The sequence below is a fragment of the Macaca mulatta genome, chromosome 1, assembly GCF_049350105.2.
Source record: "Macaca mulatta isolate MMU2019108-1 chromosome 1, T2T-MMU8v2.0, whole genome shotgun sequence".
Lineage (NCBI taxonomy): Eukaryota > Metazoa > Chordata > Mammalia > Primates > Cercopithecidae > Macaca > Macaca mulatta.
In genome coordinates this window covers 166,501,597-166,516,862 of record NC_133406.1, presented here as the reverse complement: position 1 = coordinate 166,516,862, position 15,266 = coordinate 166,501,597, and the positions used below count along the sequence as shown (strand labels likewise).

The window sequence follows — 15,266 nt, the reverse complement described above, 5'->3', positions numbered from 1 at the left end:
GTAAACCATCACATAAACAGAACCAACGACAAAAGCCACATGATTATCTCAATAGATGCAGAGAAGGCCTTCAATAAAATTCAACATCCATTCATGTTAAAAACTCAATAAAATTAGGTATTGATGGAACATATCTCAAAATAATAAGAGCTATTTATGACAAACCTATGACCAATATCAAACTGAATGGGCAAAAGCTGGAAGCATTCCTTTGAAAATGGGCAAAAGACAAGGATGCCCTCTCTCACTACTCCTATTCAACATGGTATTGGAAATACTGGCCAGGGCAGTCAGGCAAGAGGAAGAAATAAAATGTATTCAGATAGGAAGAGAGGAAGTCAAATTGTGTCTGTTTGCAGATGACATGATTCTATCTTTAGAAAACCCAATTGTCTCAGCCCACAAACTCCTTAAGCTGATAAGCAACTTCAGCAAAGTCTCAGGATACAAAATCAATGTGCAAAAATCACAAGCACTCCTATACACCAACAACAGACAAGCAGAGAGCCAAATCACGAATGAACTCCCATTCACAATTGTTACAAAGAGAATAAAATATCTAGGAATACAGCTAACAAAGGATGTGAAGGACCTCTTCAAGGAGAACTACAAACTACTGCTCAAGGAAATAAGAGGGGACACAAACAAATGGAAAAACATTCCATCCTCATGGATAGGAAGACTCAAGATCATGAAAATAGCCATACTGCCCAAAGTAATTTATAAATTCAATACTTTTCCATCAAACTACCATTGACATTCTTCACAGAATTAGAAAAAACTACTTTAAATTTCATATGGAACCAAAAAAGAGCCATACAGCCAAGACAAACCTAAGCAAAAAGAACAAACCTGAAGGCACAACACTACTTGACTTCAAACTATACTACAAGGCTACAGTAATTAAAACAGCAGGGTACTAGTAACAAAACAGATATGTAGACCAATGGAACAGAATAGAGATCTCAAAAATAACACCACACATCTACAACCATCTGATCTTCAACAAACCTGACAAAAACAAGCAATGGGGAAAGGATTCCCTATTTAATAAATGGTGCTGGGAAAACTGGCTAGCCATATGCAGAAAACTAAAACTGGACCCCTTCCTTATGTCTTATACAAAAATTAACTCAAGATGGATTAAAGACCGAAATTTAAAACTCAAAAACATAAACACCATAGAAGAAAACCTAAGCAATACCATTCAGGATATGGGCATGGGCGAAGACTTCATAACTAAAACACCAAAAGTAATGACAACAAAAGCCAACATTGACAAATGGGATCTAATTAAGCTAAGGAGCTTCTGTACAGCAAAATAAACTATCATCAGGAAGAATAGCCAATCTAGAGAAGGGGAGAAAATTTTTGCAATCTATCCATATGACAAAGGGCTAATATCCAGAATCTACAAAGAATGTAAACAAATTTACAAGGAAAAAAAAAAAAAAAACATCAAAAAGTGGGCAAAGGATATGAACAGACACTTCCAAAAGAACAAATTTATGTGGCCAACTAACATATGAAAAAAGCTTAACATCACTGATCATTAGAGAAATGCAAATCAAATCCACAATGAGATAGCATCTAACACCAGTCGAATGGCGATTATTAAAAAAGTCAAGGAACAATAGATGCTGGTGAGGCTGTGGAGAAATAGGAATGCTTTTACACTGTTGATAGGAATGTAAATTAATTCAACCATTGTGGAAGACAGGGTGGTGATTCCTCAAGTATCTGGACCCAGAAATACCATTTGACCCAGCAATCCCATTACTAGGTATATACCCAAAGGAATAGAGATCATTCTACTATAAAAACACATGCACACGTATATTTATTGCAGCACTATTTACAATAGCAAAGCCATGGAACCAACCCAAATGCCCATCAGTGATAGACTGGATTAAGAAAATATGGTATATATATGCCATGGAATACTATGCAGTCATAAAAAGGAAGGAGATCATGTCCTTTGCAGGGACATGGATGAAGCTGGAAGTCATCAACCTCAGCAAACTAACACAGGAAAAGAAGATCAAATACTGCATGTTCTCACTCATACGTGGGAATTGAAACAAGAAAACATGTACATAGGGAGGGAAACAGCACACACCGGGGCTGTTGAGGGATTGGGGGTGAGGGAGGAGAGGATATTAAGACAAATAGCTAATGCATGCAGGGATTAAAACCTAGATGATGGGTTGATAGGTGCAGCAAACCACCATGGCACACGTGTACCTATGTAACAAACTTACGCATTCTACACTTATATCCAGGAATTTAAAGTAAAATAAATAAAAAATAAAGAATTAAAAAAAAAAAAAAGACTTCCCAACCCAACCATGCAACCATGATAAAGGCTCTCTGGTTATAACTGGTAACATTGAGATTCCAATAAAGTATATAAAATCACCACAAAATTAAAGAGACTAATTCAGACTGGAGGAGCAGTTGGTAAGACATTAAAAGTGAAAATGCCATTGAGTTGGTTGCTAAAAGATGGGTAATAAAAGGATAAATTTTACCAGTGGATGTGCAGTTCATGCATTCTATGATGAGGGCAAGTAGTTACGAAACAAGGTCACACACAGTCAAGAATCAGCCACTTGTGAGGCACTTCCCTGGAGAAAAGAGTCTTTTTCTTCACATGTAGGCACTACCTTCTCAGCAATTAGAATACAGCAAAGCATTCTTATTTGCACAATAACATAGACGCTTTTGTTGCATAATAATATCTAGACAATATTAACATTGTGAGCTTGTAGTGCTCTTGAGGAGTATATATTTGAGTAAAAAGGGGATAACATTAGTAAAGTCATAGGAATAAGAGAGTATAAAGTTGGGTAGGGAGTGGAGAATAGTCTGTTTAGAGCAGAGTGCTGCTAGAGGGAGGAGGGAGGAAGTTATAGCAGAAAATTTAGTGTGAGATAAGTCTAGACTAGAAAGAACAGAGCACATTGTCTGAAATGCCATTTAGAGCAAATTCAGTTTTGTTCCGTGAACAACTGCAAGCTATTAATATATTTAAATAGGAAGTGATATGATCAGAACTTTATTTTAAAGACAGTTGAGGTTTGTAAGCCAGAGAAAAGACTTGGGTTGAAGAAAAGATGAAGAATAGGAATGAAGATCTTGGGTGGAAGAATAATGTGAATTCGTAGAGAGATTATGAGAGCCTAAGATAGAATAGGAGGAGTCGTATTGAAAAAGAAGGATCCTTTTGAGACTCCTTTTAGAAGTAAAGTGAGTAGAAAAACATTAGATATTGGCAATGAAGACTGTTGCAAAAGACCGAGGTTGATAGCACTGGTCAAGAGGCTGATGAGGATGCCATCTGTGATAATAAGAACAACTTGTAACTAAGAGGTAGATAGGTTTTGTTGCACAGGTGGAGAGATGGGGAAAGACAGAGTTATTTTATTGCCTTATCTTTGGTAATATATTAGTACATTATTTGTTCTTTGTTTCAGTTTTTCAAAGTAGAATGTACTATGTTATAAACAAAATACTAATTATTAGATCTTAAAATTTAGTATGCAATATTCACATGTAATTGATTTAAATGCTTCTATTACACCTAAATTGTACCTACCTAACTTTTTTCATTTCTTTAAGTAAATTCTTTCCATATTTTTCTGCTTTTAGTTTTTGTTTAACAATCAGGCTTTTCTCTTTTAGGTCAGCCTCATTCTTCTTCAGTCTGTCAATTTTAAGTAGTCCTCTGGTCAAAAGAGTGCGCTCATTATTTAAATTTTGAACTAATAAACGCTCTGCAGCCTTTTGGGATTTTTCTTTTAGAAACAGAGCTCTTCTCTCCCTAGCTTTTTCAAGGTAGTTGAATCTGTTTTGCCAAACTTGTCGTAAACCGTTCTGAATTATCTCTTTATTTTCTTCAATTAGTTTTTGTGTAGCATATTTTTTCTCATTCAAATGTTCATTAACAGTTACTCTAACTCTTTCACGAGCAACTTGTGCCATGGCTACAGCTCTTACTTTTTCTTTATGGCATTCCTGCTTCTTTTGTTCTGCGTAATATTTGTCAATATCACTAAATGTTTGGAGTTTCATACCAGCTCTTTGTGTTGCAAAAAACTCTTTCATACTCCTCTCCAATCGTATGTCTTTTTTAGTGATTTGCTTTGGATGAGTAGCAAAGATTGGCTGAGGATATGCAGGAAAAAAATCTTGTTTATTCTCTTTCAATACTGCAATATTCTTCAATGAAACGGAAGTACATATGGGTTGTTTGAAAACTGATATCCTAAAACTGGTATCCAATTTTTCATCCACAATTTCATCCTTAGACTCCTGACCTACATCAAACGAAAGACAAATATTATACATTATAGCAGAGCTAAGCACATTTTATTTTCTGTTCAAATATATCAATAAAGTTGATAAGAACCTGTTATTTACTTTACTAAGAGGAATTTTTCCCAAGTATGTTTTCAACTTGTGATTTAATAGTAACTTTGGAGAAGAAAATTACTATTAAAACATTTTCACATAGAAATGCATGGAATCTAATTCTTATATTTTCTGTATTATCTTCCACAATTGCTTAACTTGCACTGACTCAATAGCAGCACCTTATCACATACTGAGTACTACTTAATGACACATATTATTTTTTTCATATAGTTTGCTAAAAGAAACAAAGTTTAAACAAAGAACAATTAATGAACGGGGTAGCACCGAGAACCAGTGAAATTTTAGAAAATTCTGCTTAATGAATGAGCAGGGAGTATTTATAGATAGAAAATGGAAGAAATATAGAAATAGCTTGATTGGTTATGGTTCAATTTTGCCTTATTTGGACATAATCATATCAATTGGTGGCCTGTGATTGGCTGAAGCTTGGCTGCTGTGATTGGCTATGACTTAAGTTATCTTTTACAAAAATATACCCCTAAGTTAGGCTTTCAATTTGTTTACATACTAAGTTAGGTTGCAATTAATTCAGTATGTAAGGAATCAAGGAACAGAGGCAGCCTTAGGCCACATTTAACAAGTTATTATTATGTCATATTTGCAAGGGGCATTGTAATCCATTTTACCTTATCTTTCTTAACTCTGGTGGAAAATAATAGCAGCCATCAATTGTTTTTCGCTTTTTTGGACAGATAAAAATACTAAAACTCTTAACTTCCTTTGTTTTCCTTTGTGTGACCATGGGCTAAATCCTTTTTAATAGAGTGTGAACACAATTGCTATGTGTTATTTCTTGTCCAAGGGATTGTTTTAAGAAACAATGTGCACCTTCTTTCCACTATGTAGAGATGAGAATGAAACCCCAAAGATGGTGGAACCATAAGATAGACACCGCCTGCCTGCCTGAATCACTTGTTGAAAAAACTACTCACGGACCAGAATCATCCAAGTTGGTCACTCATAGAGCCAGAAATCAAAAGTAATTATGTTTTAGTCAATATATATTTCTGGGTATATTTGTTACTATACTCAACCTAATTAATACAATAAATTGAACCACATTGCTGTTTGCATATTTACATTTTGACAAACCTATTAATAAATTCAGAATCAGGTGATGAATACAAGTATAAAAGTTATGCTTGTTAATTTAGGAGAAAAATATGTTTCCTGATTTCTTCCACTTATTAAAATTACATTCCTGCTAATTCTAGTCTACAAGGGTTTGATCTTCCCTAGAAAATTACCTTGTCTTTATGTGTAAAAATGTCAAATATGATGCTGGTAGTTTTATGGAAGTTAAAGGAACTAGGAAGAAGGGCAGGGCTTGTGGTCTAGACAGACAGTAGAAAATAATTGAATAGGCAAGATTTTCATGAAAGGCTACAGGAGTATCAACATTGGAAAAGTAAGCAAATTCTACAGCAAAGTAGGATATCAAGTCTAGCAAGTAGAAAAGGCAGTCCATCAGAATAAAAAGCCAAAGTGTCCAGAAATAAACACTAAATGTGTGTGTCCAAAGCAAGACATGGGGAACCCAAAGAGTCAAAAGCCAGAGTCTCTCATTAGTTGGTTGAACATTGTCCCATTAACACTTTAAAAAGTCTCCTAATTTCTTTCTCTGTTTTCAGAATCTCTGTTTCAATAAATCACTCACTGCCATAATATTTATCTTTCTTAAATAGGGTTCTAACAACATTGTACCTTACACAGAACAAAAGAAGACAAAATCTTTACAGTTTTCCACCCATAGGCCAAAGAATAGTTTCCACTTTTAGCCTAGGATTATATAATACCAGAAAAGAGCGACTTATTTTTTCCCAACACATGCATCATATCTTATCATCATTGAGCCGTTGTGTCTACTATTTTATGTTTTGTTCAATATGCTGTTTTTCTTATCTATATCCGTTCATATTCTATGCATTCTTCCATGGCTTTCCACATGTCATATTTTCCTTATTGCTTAAAAAATTGATATGTTTTAAACTATCACATATATTTTTCCTGATAGAATTACTCATACTACACTTACATTAAAGCTCTATGTAGTAGTTTTTAGCTATAGGATTGAACTTGATACAAACTTCTTAGGAGTAAGGATCTACTCCTTCAGTCTCTTGTGCCACATTCCTAGCCCCTAGCCTACTATTTTGCACAGTATGGTTTGTGAGGCAGCGTAGTTTAGATGTGTGTCTCCTCCAAATCTCATGTTGAAATGCAATCCCCAAAGTTGAATATTGGGCCTGGTGAGAGGTGTTTGGGTCATGGGGAAGATCCCTCATGAATGGCTAGGTGACCCCTCATGATAACAAGAGAGTTCCTATTAATAGTAGTTCACATGAGAGCTAGTTGTTTAAAAAAGCTGGGCACCTCTGTCTTCATGTGATATGCCAGCTCCCACTTCACCTTCTGCCATAATATTAAGGGAAATTTATAGCACTAAATGCCCACAGGAGAAAGCAAAAAGATCTAAAATTGACACCCTAATATCACAATTAAAAGAACTAGAGAAGAAAGGGCAAACAAATTCAAAAGCTAGCAGAAGACAAGAAATAACTAAGATCAGAGCAGAAGAGAAGCAGACAGAGACACAAAACTCTTCAAAAACATCAATGAATCCAGGAGCTGTTTTTTTTTTTTTTTAAAAACATCAACAAAATAGATAGACCACTAGCCAGACTAATAAAGAAGAAAAAAGAGGAGAGTCAAATAGATGCAGTAAAAAATGATAAAGGGGTTATCACCACCAATCCCACAGAAATACAAACTATCATCAGAGAATACTATAAACACCTCTATGCAACTAAACTAGAAAATCTAGAAGAAATGGATAAATTTCTGGACACATACACTCTCCCAAGACTAAACCAGGAAGAATTTGAATCCCTGAATAGACCAATAACTAGTTCTGAAATTGAGGCAGTAATTAATAGCCCACCAACCAAAAAAAGTCCAAGACCAGATGGATTCACAGCCAAATTCTACCAGAGGTACAAAGAGGAGCTGGTACCATCCCTTCTGAAACTATTTCAAATAATAGAAAATAGGGAATCCTCCCTAACTCATTTTATGAGGCAAGCATCATCCTGATACCAAAACCTGGCAGAGACACAACAAAAAAAAGAAAATTTTGGCCAATATCCCTGATGAACATTGATCTGAAAACCCTCAATAAAATACTGGCAAACTGAATCCAGCAGCACATCAAAAAGCTTATCCACCACTATCAAGTTAGCTTCATCTTTGGGATTCAAGGCTGGTTCAACATATGCAAATCAATAAACATAATCTATCACATAAACAGAACCAAGGACAAAAACCACATGATTATCTCAATAGATGCAGAAAAGGTCTTTGATAAAATTCAGAAGGCTTCATGTTAAAAATGCTCAATAAACTAGGCATTGATTGAACATATCTCAAAATAATAAGAGCTTTTTATGACAAACCCACAGCCAATATCATACTGAATGGGCAAAAACTGGAAGCATTGCCTTTGAAAACTGGCACAAGACAAGGTTGCCCTCTCTCACCACTCCTATTCAACATAGTATTGGAAGTTCTGGGCAGGGCAATCAGGCAAGAGAAAGAAATAAAGCATATTCAAGTAGGAAAAGAGGAAGTCAAATTATCTTTGTTTGCAGATGACACGATTGCATGTTTAGAAAAACCCATCTTCTCAGCCCAAAATCTTAAACTGATAAGCAACTTCAGCAAAGTCTCAGGATAGAAAATCCATGTACAAAAATCACAAGCATTCCTATACACCAGTAACAAACAAACAGCCAATTCATGAGTGAACTCCCATTCACAATTGCTACAAAGAGAATAAAAACCTAGGAATACAGCTAACAAGGGATGTGAAGGACCTCTTCAAGGAGAACTACAAGCCACTGCTCAAGGAAATAAGAGAGGACACAAACAAATGGAAAAAAATTCCGTCCTCATGGACAGGAAGAATCAATATCATCAAAATGGCCATATTGCCCAAAGTAATTTATAGATTTAATGCTATCCCTATCAAGCTACCACTGACTCTCTTTACAGAATTGGAAAAATGTACTTTAAAGTTCATATGGAACCAAAAAAGAGCTCGCATAGCCAAGACAATCCTATGCAAAAAGAACAAAACTGGAGTCATCTTGCTACCTGACTTCAAACTATATTACAAGGCTACAGAAACACAAACAGCATGGTACTGGTACCAAAACAGATATGTAGACCAATGGAACAGAACAGAGGTCTCAGAAATCACGCCACATATCTACAGCCATCTGATAAAAACAAGAAATGGGGAAGGGATTCCCTATTTAATAAATGGTTCTGGGAAAGGTGGCTAGCCATATGCTAGTTGAAACCAGATCCCTTCCTTACATTTTATACAAAAATTAACTCAAGATGGATTAAAGACTTAAATATAAGACCTAAATCCATTAAAAAAAAACCTAGAAGAAATCCTAGGCAATACCATTCAGGACATTGGAATGGGCAAAGGTTTCATGACTAAAACACCAAAAACAATGGCAACAAAAACCAAAATAGACAAATGGGATCTGATTAAACTAAAGAGCTTCTGCACAGCAAAACAAACTATCATCAGAGTGAACAGGCAACCTACAGAATGGGAGAAAAATTTTTGCAATCTATCCATCTGACATAGGGCTAATATCCAGAATCTACAAAGAACTTAAACAGATTTACAAGAAAAAAACAAACAACCCCAACAAAAAGTGGGCAAATGATATGAACAGACACTTCTCAAAAGAAGGCATTTATGTAGCCAACAAACATAAGAAAAAAAGCTCATCATCTCTGGTCATTATAGAAATACAAAACAAAACCACAATGAGATACCATCTCACATCAGTTAGAATGGTGATCATTAAAAAGTCAGGAAACAACAGATGCTGGAGAGGATGTGGAGAAATAGGAATGCTTTTACACTGCTGGTGGAAGTGTAAATTAGTTCAATCATTGTGGAAGACAGTGTGGCGATTCCTCAAGGATATCGAACCAGAAATACCATTTGACCCAGCCATCCCATTACTGGATATATGCCCAAAGGATTATAAATCATTCTACTATAAAGACACTGCACATGTATATTTACTGTGGCACTGTTCACTATAGCAAAGACTTGGAACCAAACCAAATGCCCATCACTGATAGACTGGATAAAGAAAATGGGGCACATATACACCATGGAATACTATGCAGCCATAAAAAAGGATGAATTCATGTTCTTTGCAGGGACATGGATGACACTGGAAACCATCATTCCCAGCAAACTAACACCAAAATAGATAACCAAGCACCACACGTTCTCACTCATAAGTGGGAGTTAAACAATGAGAACACATGGGCACTGGGAGAGGAACATCACATACTGGGACCTGTTGGGGTGTGACGGGCTAGGAGAGGGACAACGTTAGGAGAAATACCTAATGTAGATAGATGATGGGTTGATGGGTGCAGCATACCACCATGGCACGTGCATACCTATGGAAGAAACTTGCACATTCTGCACATGTACCCCAGAACTTAAAAGTGTGTGTGTGTGTGTGTGTGTGTGTGTGTGTGTGTATATATATGAGGCCTGATAGAGGTCCTTCTACCATCATGTAAGCACATAGTCAGAAGGCACCATGTATAAACCAGAAAGTTTGTTGGTGTCTTGTTCTTGGACTCCCTAGCTTCCAGAATGATTTTAAAAAATAAATCTGTTGTTTATAAGCTACCCAGTTTATGGTATTTTGTTATAATAGCCCAAATGGACAAAGACAAAGCCCCGACCCCCAGTGTGGCTTTATTTGGTAGTGGGGCCCCTCAGAAAGTGATTAAAGTTAAATTCGGCCATAAAGGTGAAACCCTGATTGAATCAGGTTAGTGTTCTTATAAGAAGAAATATCAGATAGTTCACTTTCCCTCTCTCACTATGCATACATACCAAAGAAAGGCCATATGGACACAGCAAGATGGTAGTTTTCTATAAAGCAGAGAGTCTTCACTAGAAACTTACCATGCTGGCATCCTGATCTCAGACTCAGACTCTAGAATTGTAAGAAAACAAATTTCTGTTCTTTAAGTCACCCAGTCTGGAATTTTGTTATGACAGCTTGAATAGACTAACACAAAGGGAGTTCCCTCTCCTGAATTTTTACGTAAAGTTGCCCAACTGGTGTGCTGTGGCAAACTAGTGTGCTATTAATGGATAATAGGAGTGCTCAGAGATATTGATCATCCTGGGATGCTTATTTATTTCTATTTTATTTCAATTTTAATTCATCCTAGTGTGTTAATAATTCTTCTAATTTGGAGAAGGGAGGATAATGTTCCTAGAATGTCCAAAATGTGACCATTTGTCTAGTCTTGAGTCTCATATCTCAATTTCATTGTTTTATTAATGTAACAGATACCAATTTCCCCCATAACCTCCCAGCAGCTACTTAAACTTACATATGATCTCAATGAAGGATTAAGTATCTTCTGGCTTCTTAGAATCATTTTGATTCATTCACTTATTAATTCATCTATCTATCCTTCCATCTATTCATTCATATTCATATTTTAGTAGCTTGCAAATTCTATGGAAATTCAGGGATCACAAATATAAAAGTTATTATTCAAACTTTCATTAGTTCTTAATTTTTTTCTGTAAATATTGTTTGCCTTTGTGTTTGAGAGTTTTTTCCATGAATATTAGCAGTCTGTCTTTAATCGTAAATGTTTTCTTTGCTAAATATAGAAGTCCAATAATAGTATAATATGTGAACAGTGTATACATAAAATTGAATGTTTGTTGTTGTGTATAAGATACTTTTTTAAACAAAATATATGAGGTATTTACTAAGAAATGCACTATCCCAGGGCTCATGAAACTTCTAATGGAGAAGACAGATAACAAATTTATAAATAAGAAAATATCAAATAGAAATAAATGCTCTGAAAAAAATTAATTGGCAGTGAGAGGGTCTAGTAATTAGATTGGGTGGGTAGGAATGGCTTTTTAGAGGATATCTGATTTAATCCTATATGGGAAAATATAAGTAAGAACAAGCAGGGAGAAAATCTGGGGGAATGAACATTCCAGAAGAAAAAGGAAGCTAATGTAAAGGCAGTAGACAGGAGCACATTTAGCCTGTTAGGGATACAGAGAGAAAGCCACCTGAAATCCGCTGAGTAAGAGGAGGGTGGTTCTAGAGATGGTTACATAGGTAAGGCAGGGGCCAGATTCTATGGGGCATTGTAGGTCACACAATAAAAGTTTGGATTTCATTCTGAGATTTGAAGCCATTGAAGTAGGGGACTGATATGGTATGTGTTTTACCATGAAGGCAATGGGTTTGAATGTGGACTATAAAAGTTTAAGTAGGGGACTGGTTAAGAGGCTACTCTAGTGGCCCAGGTAAGGTTTTATGATAGGTAGGGCCTAGATGAAGGCAAAAAATTCACAGAGAAGTAGACAGATTTGGCATATGTTTTACAAGTATAGTCAGAAGGGGTTGCTGATAACTTAGATGGCAGAAGTGAGAAAGAAAATAATCAAAGATGAATGGTAGCATTTTGGCTTGAGAAACCAGGTGAGTGGTGATGCCATTTGTTGACATGGGAAAAACTGGAGAAAAAGCAGATATGGTGAATTAGAAGAAATTTTTTATATGTATTACTGTTTCGTAGTTCATACTTTTCATATTTAAACACATAACTTTCTCCTAATTCAATGTCATATTCAAATTGTTTATCTTAAAAAATCATTTAAAATGTTCACTAATACAATGTCATTTTAAAGTATTTTATTCTTAAAATAAGAAAATCATTTTGAACAAATACTATTTATTTCCATTTACATGATTCTTAGTAATACTCAGGTTAAAAGTGAGGAAAATGACACCTTTGCATCTTTTTATTTTTTTTCTTTTTTCTTTCTCTTTCTTTTTTTTTTTTTTTTTTGAGATGGAGTCTCGCTCTGTCGCCCAGGCTAGAGTGCAATGGCATGATCTCAGTTCACTGTAACCTCTGCCTCACGGGTTCAAGCAATTCTCCTGCCTCAGCCTCCTGAGTAGCTGGGATTACAGATGTACACCACCACACCTGGCTAATTTTTGTATTTTTAGTAGAGATGGGGTTTCACCATTTTGATCAGGCTGTTCTCAAACTCCAGACCTCATGAAGTGCCCGCCTCGACCTTTCAAAGTTCTGGGCCTACAGGAGCGAGCCACCGCACCTGCCTTGCATATTTTTTAAATAATAATACCAGATAATACTTGAAGTACTGGTTGTCCTTTCTCCAGCCATAATGTCCACAAACTGAATTTTTTGACACAAAGGCAACAAAATGCCCTGTTTCAGATATAGTATTAAAGAAAAGCTTGCTAAAAAGCAATTATTCTTATATTTGTACCTTCTATGTACCTCTCAACCTCACAAAACAACTGGATCATATCAGCCAATTTACTTTCAGTTGTCTGAACAGATAGTTGGATTTTTGGGACTCAGAGGAACACAGAAGCCAATACCATTTGTGGTCAACAGAGCTTGTTTGATTCTTCTGAATGTATTGCAGATTTATGAACCATCTGTGAAGAAACAAATGGTCCAAACCTATTTAAAATCAGCATAGCTGTGATTTGAATGTTCACAAGTGGGTCTGAAGCAGTTGCTTTCCTCAGCAAACTGGCCTGACACCTTCGCACACGCTTATAGCCTTATGTGATACATACGCTTTATGTTTAGGTGAAGCAAAGAACAGGAAAAAAAGGAAAAAGAAATGAATATAAGGAAGAAAGCAGTGGCATAAACTTCTGTCATGTACTGAGTTTTTCCTGACTTGCTAGATGCAAAAATGTCACTTCACTTAGAGCAATGGTTGCAATCTCTTCCTATTTTCTTAGTAGCAAATATTTTCAGTGAAGTCTCTCCCATTACACATGCACATATACTCTGGTATAAATGGCTTATCTAAGATATGGTACAAGATCACCATAATAAAGAATATAGCTTATGAAACATCTCACATCTAAGATGTAATAAAGCTATACTGGGGATAGATTGTAATAGAATAGTAAGTTACAGAGAAGCACAGGAGTTACCCCTCTCACTTTACATCTTTAATCCATTTCTGAAAATTAGACATTCTGTAAAGAAGTGCTATCCTGGTGCCTATTTGTCTATATTCTACATGGGAAAATTGTAAAACATTAAATGTTAACCACCAACCCCTATTTGATTTCCAAAAATGAACATAGAGCATTACAAACATTAAAGCAGAAAAACACACTAAAACATGAATTTATAAGTACCTTTCACACTAATGTGCAAATTACTTAAAACATTGCTTCTTGATCATCAGTTATTAAGGCTGCTTACAAATAGTATCCATTGCAATGATGTGGCTGTTAGTGACAACAGCCTCTCAAATAGCCATACCTATTGTTGACATTCGTCATGCTTTAAAAGTGCCTATGTATGATTTTTAAAACATCCTTATTGAGATATACTTAATATCCCATATTAGTGGTATATTAAATCATTAAAGTGTACAATGTAATTGTTGTAATGCATTTATAGAGTTGTGCAACCATAAGTATCACCACAGTCTAGGTTTAGAGCATTTTCATCACCCCAAACAGAAACCCCATACACATTAGCATCATTCACCATCCCCTGTCTCCTATCATCTCCCCCACCTTAAGCAACCACTAATCTACTTTCTGTCTGCCAGATTTGCCTATTCTGGATATTTCTTATAAATGCAATCATACAATATGTGGTCTTTTATAAGGGGTTTCATTATTCTAAGGCAGTACAGCTTTATGATTTGTTCCGTTTTAAAATTTGCCTTTTATGCAGTTTGCCTTCACTACTCCACCCTGAGTTCTACTTGTCTGGTAATTTTAGGTAGAATAAAACATTTAAACCAATTTCATACCTGGCCATAAAGACTGAAAAAAAAAATAGACTGGGCAAGTTTGGCTTAGGATTAAGGTCAAACTATTTACAGGTTCCTGAATAATTATGAATCAGTTCCTTGATAATTATATTGCCCTTTTCCCAAGCTTACCATTTCTTTCATCTTCTAAGGATCATGATGCTTCAATCTTTTTTTCCTCTACGATCAGGATCTTAATTTGAATATCTAAATTTCTCTACCTGATATCTTAGGTCCAAATATGTGAGTTCCACCAGGACCGCGCTGACTATGTAAGTCTTACTAGTCCGATGTCCACTGAAACAGTGCTTTGGATCTAACTTTCTCTTTTTTGAGCCATTGGACAGCTACAGCCACTGTTGGATAGTGGTTAGGGTAAAAAAACAGGAGCAAAATCACTTGCATGTCTGAAATGCCACATCCTATCATTTCAGAAAGTAACTTCATGAAAGTTACTTAAATTCATGCCATAGATTCTTCATCTATAAAATGGGAGAATGGAAGTGCCCACTTAATATACTTGCTGTGAGGGTTGAGTAAAATCTGTTTGGCACTGAAGAAGAAACTTTAAAATTTAGCCGTTTTTCTTATATCAGCTCTCAATTTCATTTTTTGATCTACAACTTCTTATATCCTTGATAATGGTAGACATCTCTAATATACTCAAAAGCTTTTCTCACACTGCCTTTCTCACACCCTGGGCAGAGAGCTGTTATTAATTGGAGTAGATTATAAGTCAATACAGATTTACTATCTTCATCTGATATAATAAATTTTGCTTTATCTCTTATTATATAACAATTACAAATCCCTCTCTGAGCTCTTCTCTCTGTGGAATATATTCAATCTGCATTTCCTTTTGTTTCATAATGTGTATTATGTCTGACTTCTTTAAAAA

At 35.6% G+C, this 15,266-nt stretch overlaps 1 protein-coding gene across 1 annotated transcript in view; it reads right to left on the bottom strand.

Moving 5' to 3' along the window:
- LRRIQ3 (leucine rich repeats and IQ motif containing 3) overlaps nt 1-15,266 on the bottom strand; it is a 167,897-nt gene that overhangs the window by 12,527 nt on the left and 140,104 nt on the right. The window contains exon 7 of the mRNA XM_001097148.5: nt 3,599-4,319. Within this exon, the coding sequence (XP_001097148.4) occupies nt 3,599-4,319 (721 nt within the window). The remainder of the gene's footprint in view (nt 1-3,598; nt 4,320-15,266) is intronic.